This window comes from Lipotes vexillifer, unplaced genomic scaffold (genome assembly GCF_000442215.2).
Source record: "Lipotes vexillifer unplaced genomic scaffold, Lipotes_vexillifer_v1.1 scaffold21, whole genome shotgun sequence".
Taxonomy (NCBI): Eukaryota; Metazoa; Chordata; class Mammalia; order Artiodactyla; family Lipotidae; genus Lipotes; species Lipotes vexillifer.
The window spans coordinates 1,737,187-1,742,841 of NW_006774065.1; the positions used below are offsets into that span (position 1 = coordinate 1,737,187).

At 55.3% G+C, this 5,655-nt stretch overlaps 1 protein-coding gene across 1 annotated transcript in view; it reads right to left on the reverse strand.

Moving 5' to 3' along the window:
• KMT5A (lysine methyltransferase 5A) overlaps positions 1 to 5,655 on the reverse strand; it is an 11,417-nt gene that overhangs the window by 1,789 nt on the left and 3,973 nt on the right. Inside the window, exons 3-6 of the mRNA XM_007448669.1 lie at positions 5,049 to 5,268; positions 4,572 to 4,659; positions 1,969 to 2,028; positions 158 to 348 (exon numbers count right to left, since the gene is read on the reverse strand). Coding sequence (XP_007448731.1) covers positions 158 to 348; positions 1,969 to 2,028; positions 4,572 to 4,659; positions 5,049 to 5,268 — 559 coding nt within the window. The remainder of the gene's footprint in view (positions 1 to 157; positions 349 to 1,968; positions 2,029 to 4,571; positions 4,660 to 5,048; positions 5,269 to 5,655) is intronic.

Consider the following 5,655-nt stretch of genomic DNA (forward strand, 5'->3'; position numbering starts at 1 on the left):
GGAAGGGGGGGTGGGGGAGCTGCATCACAGCTTTGAAAAAAAGGTAGCAAGAACTAAACAAGAAGCTGGAGCAGGAGAGTCAGGATGCCCTCGGTGGCCCTCTGCCTGGACCTCTGCAGGGGCAGGGAAGAGCCACTCGACGCACTAGGGGACTTACCAGTAGGTTTTGCTCAGATACTGAAAATAGTACATGTAGCAGCCCGTGGAGGGGTCTTGCGCGTACAGAGCCTCCCGCTTCTTGGCGTCAGTGATCTCGATGAGGTCCCCGTGGTATTCCACCACAAACTCGCCCCGGGAGAACTGCTTGGTGGCGATCACGCCCCTGCCTTTGCCGTCAATGAGGTCAATCTGTTGGGTGGTGCCAAGAGGGAGGGTTGGTTCATAACAGCAACAAACGCCACAGTGCAGGGCTGGCTTCCAGGGGGTGGGAGGCTTGCACCGCGTTCTTTGAACAGCTTTACTGCGGCAGGCCATAAAATTCACTCATTTCACATGTACAGTTTGATGGGTATTAGTCAACATATACAGTTGTGCAACTATCGCCACAATCCATCACCCCAGAGTTCCCTTGTGCCCATCTGCAGAGCCTTGTTAGGCCAGATCCTGAGAGATCTGCTAGGTGGGTGCTGCCCCATTTTGCAGGTGAGAAAACGGGATTAAGAGAGGCAGAGTCATGTCCACGGCCACAAAGCTAGGAAGCTGTGTAGCACAGACTCAAATCCACATCCTGGCCTCTGCGGGGGAGTAGTAGGACCCAGTGTTCAGAGTCTCTCCTTTATCCCATAATTAACCCTCCTGGGTTTCTCCTCACTCCATTTTAAATGGAGATGGAGGGTGATTACTTGAGGGGTCCAGACTTAAATTCAGATCCCCCTAGGGCAGCGGTCCCCATCCTTTTTGGCACCAGGGACCGGTTTCGTGGAAGAGAATTTTTCCATGGATGGGGGTGGGGATGTTCAGGAAGTGATGTGAGCATTGGGTAGCGGGGATGCGGCTTCACCCGCCCACCCGCTGCTCACCTCCTGCTGTGCGGCCCAGCTCCTAACAGGCCGGGGACCGGTATTGGTCATGTAGCCCAGGGGTTGGGGGCCCCTGCCCCAGGGGATTCCCTGGCGGTCCAGTGATTAGGACTCTGAGCTTCCAATGCACGGGGTACAGGTTCGATCCCTGGTCAGGGAACTAAGATCCCGCAAGCCGTGCAGTGTGGGCAAAAAAAAAAAAAAAAATTTCAGATCCCCCTCAATGGTGGGTGGAAACTGAGGCTTTCCAACCCCTGGGTCCTAGTCCAGGGCCATCTGGCCACCACTATGGAGACTTGCTCCCCTCTCATCCACCCAGTGTGTCTGAAATATACGAAGAGAAAAGCAAATCTCCTGGGCATTGCCATTTCCCAGGAAAACAGTCTAGAAAAATTTGATCACTTTGTCCTTTTAAAAGTTTCCCTAAGCATCACGCTAAATGAAAGAAGCCAGATAAAACAGGCTACACATTCTATGATTCCATTTGTATGAAGTGTGCAGAATAGGCAAACCCATAGAGACAGCAAGCAGACTGGTAGCTGTCACGGGCTGAGGGCAGGGAACGCGAGTGAGTGCAGATGGGTTCGGGGTTTCCGTTTGGGAGGATGAAAAAGTTCTGGAACTACACAGAGATGATGATCGCACAACTGTGACTGTAGGATGTACTTAACTGTACACTTAAAAATGGTTACAATGGTAAATTTTATGTTGCATGTGTTTCATCATAATTTTTAAAAAGTTTCCTCAGGGTAACATCTCACGTTTCCTTCGTGAGGCATTCCCTTTAAGGATACCTTTAGCATTAGGTCCCTCGACAACCTGTAACAGCCCACCTGGTCACAGGGACCATCGGGCGTTAAAGCAACGCAGCTCCTACGTCAGCCTCTGCACCGGGGAAGGTGCGACTTCACAGCCTTAACCTCCACGCAGTGGCCCTGCAGCCCCGTACCTTCATTCCTTCTTCTTTCCCACTTTCAATCAATTCGTCTATTCTTTTCCTTTCTTCAGACTGGGTGGGGAGGAAAGAAAAAATGAGACGTGCATCAGCGTTCTCTCCGAGGCCATTCCAGGGGCCCCGGCCGCCTGCAGGTCACTTGCAGTTGGCCTCCAGGGCATTGGTCCCGAAGGATGCCCAGGCCCCCAAGCCCCCATCCTTTCTTCATTGCCTATCTGAGGCGGACCATTCGCCACCTGGGGTTTAAAGAGGCCAAGAGGGAGACAGTGGTGGCCCCAAGGGCAGAATTGGGCTTGTGGCTATGTTCTGTTTGGCCCACGCAGACTTTTAGAAAATATCGAAATTGCTGACATTTAAAAATCAGGACTCTGACCTCATACGACACCAGCCAGGGCTGTTCAGAGGCTGCGCCCTTCAGAAGGGGTGCGTGTGCCCACAGCCTGTTCACTGTGGAACCTTCTGGCCTAGAACAGTACCTGGCACATAGTAAGCCCTCAAAGCAACAACGGCCCCCCATCACCCCACATGCACACACACAGCTACCTTGTTAAATGATGAATCAGTTACAAGTGTGCAGAAATAAATGGGAGTAATCGTGGGAGAACTGAGATAGGCGACGGGGGACTTTCCTGCTGTGACAGCACAAGGCAGAGGAGACAAGCTGAGGAGAGCTGGGGCCGTGGAGGCCCTGAATGCACGGCCCTGAGTTTCACTCTGGAGGCTTGGGGGTTTGGGGCATGTGAGCAACCAGCTCTGAGCGTCCTAAAGAGGATTCTGGCAGCGGCCCACGGGGGACCCAGGGCCGGAGTGGGCGGGAAGGGAGCAAGGTGTTGTCTGCGGAGCTCTTTGTCTGTCTCACCCCTGCTGCCCTCACCCAGCCCCGGACCTCGGTTTCGGCCGGCCCCGGAGGGCAGGCAGGTCAGGCCTGACCTCACCCCTGAGACGAGGCCCAGCTGCCCCGCCCTCAGGCTTCACCTCTGCAGTCAAGAGACTCGCCCTGGCAGCCGGAGCCCCAGCAGCCCAGCCAACAGCTGCCTCGCCGTCCTGGCCAGCGACCACCTGGCCGCGGTGCGTGCGCGGCAGAGCCAACACAAACGGCAGCGGGCACAGCGTGTCTCTCCCTCGCCACTGGCTCTGCGTCCAGGGACAGCGTGAGCTTTACTGTGCCGCCTGCTGCTTGCCGCCCGCCTGCTGCAGGGTCCGGCAGACCTGCGGCACACCCTACTGCAGCCTCCACTGCCCCAACAGAGAGCCCCCGTTGTTGTTGTTTTTAATTAAAAAGGCCAACTCAGCTGCCCCCTCCCCCAACCCCGCCCCACAGCCCAGAGCGGCGCCTGGTGGAGCCCCAGGCTCCCTGTGTGGGCGCGGCGGCTCTGAGCGGGGCTGGGCAGCATCCCGGGTTCTGGGGGCTGGCACTGCCTCGCCCTCTGCAGTGCTGTCTCTACGATGACCTCACACCGCCTCCCGCTGCAGGCAAACAGCTTGCAACAGCTTGTTCTTGGCTGAAAGACACTGCCTTTCTAAGGAAATAAAGCCAAAGCTTCTCTCTAGGGGGAAAGATGGACCTCCCCCCCTTTTTAAAGGAAGTCCTGCCAGTTCAGAGGTGGGGGGGCGGAGAGAGGCTAGATCATCATCTGTACAGCCACAGCTCTCACATCAAAAGGCTGAAGGGGGTCTGTTCCGGTTGAAAGGCCAGGGCCCCCCACCTCCCTTGTGGGGGGCAATCCTGAGCGCTACTCCCAAGCCTGCAGGTTATTCTGTTGCCCCTGGGGTGGGAGGGTGGACAGAAGCAGCCAGGGCCTGCAGGGCCCGGCCACACCCTAGGTTTCCCTAACAGAAAGGCAATAACCACACCTCACTGCATCAAATATTGATCGACTGTGCACAGCTCAGCACTCTGCAAACACGGCAGGCAGGGGCCTCACAGCCCAGTCGGCCTTCCTGCCTGTTTTTCACACGTTCTAAAGGACAGTGGCTGGGTGGGAAAGAGCAGAGAGGGGCCCGGGAAGGGACAACACGGGGGAAGCAACAGTGACAATAGTTTACAGGTGCTCAGTGCATACCAGGCACGGTTCTAAGTGTTCTACGTGCATTAACTTAAAAACGCAGCCCTCCCAACAACCGCACACGGTACTACTTTATTATCCCATTTTACAGACAGGACAGAGAGGCACAGAGCGGTTAAGTAACTTGCCCGACGTCATACAACCAGGAAGTGGTTCCCAAGCCACTGCTCTTCACCACCTCAAGACATGAAACTTCTGGACAGCAGAAAAACAAGCCTCCCAAGAGCATGCAGCCTTCATGGTCCTAGGCTCCAATGGCCCTGCCAAAGCCACTTTCATGGTAAGTCCTGACTTTCCAGGCCACATGCTACAGGCGACAAGGCTCCTTCACAGAGGCATCGTAACTAAGCTTCATGGTGACCCAGAGCGTTATGACGACCCCCACTAGACCAAGGAGAATATCGAGGCCATGGAGGCCAAGAGACTTGTCCCAAGATGATACAAAGCAAGCTCAGGCTGTGCACGGCAAGCACTGCCCACTGGGATGCCCTGCCCCTTCCGAGAGCTGGAATCAAAACCACGTGACTCTACCTGCAGCTCAGCTTTGCTCTTCCTGGAGCTCCTTCGAACAGGGTAGAAATCTGTGAGCTTACGATTCTGCTGCGTTTTTCCTTGAGCTCTGGGGTGAGACAGGAAGAGGAGCAAACAAGTATTAGCACCGAGACCGCATTCACGTCCAGGAGGCACACAACCCCTGAGCAGCAGGCTCCTTGGAAGCCATGTGACTTCATCACCTCTGTCCACCGTGGCCCAGGGCCACTCAGGCTCACCTGCCCACGGGGGCCTCAGAGAGAGTGTCAAAGTCAGGCTGCCTACTCTCGGTGGGGAGCGGGCTCCTGAGCTCTGGACCCGTGACAGACCAAGATGCTGACAAACAGTGGTGTCCCCAGTGGTGACTCAGGAATCTGAGCCTTGACGGCTCAAGGGGCTGAGAGGGCGGGCGGCCTCACCCCTGCCGGCACTGGGCAGGCTGCCCTGTGTTAGGGGTGGCCTCCAGGGGGCACTTACTTTTTCCTGGGAGCCTGTTTGGCCCTAACGGGCTTTTTCAGGGCTTGCTTGGCAGCAGCTGCATTGGGAGAATCACAAGACGAGGTCGGGGTTTTGGGAGGTTCTGTTGCTTCAGATTTTTGGTTTGGAAAAGGGGCCAGGGGACCTCTCCTGGCGTCTTTGATCTTCTGTTCCTCAGCCTTCATGGAGCTTCGTATTGCATTCCCAGAGTTTCTCTTCTCTGTGGGCAGAGGGTGGGGAGAGACAGGCTGACTCTGGACCCACCGGCTCCCACTTTCCAGCCCTCAGCCGCATGCTAAGACAGGCTTGGAGAGAAGAGAGGGATGGGGCGTGTTGGGCAGCCGTGCCCTTGGGCTGTTAAGCCTGGTGTCTACTAACCAGTATCTTGGGCAAAGCGTCTGGCTTTACTTTTTGACCCAGACACTGGGTGCAGCTTTTGGTCTTCTGCATCTTTTTTATCTTTTTCTAGCTTTGTTGAGGTATAATTGATAAAGACAATTATAAGATATTTGAAGTGTTATACCACAATGAGTCAACATGTACATTGTGAGTGGATCCCTCTCATCTAATTAATCAACACATTGGGGCTTCTGCATCTTGAGGGAAA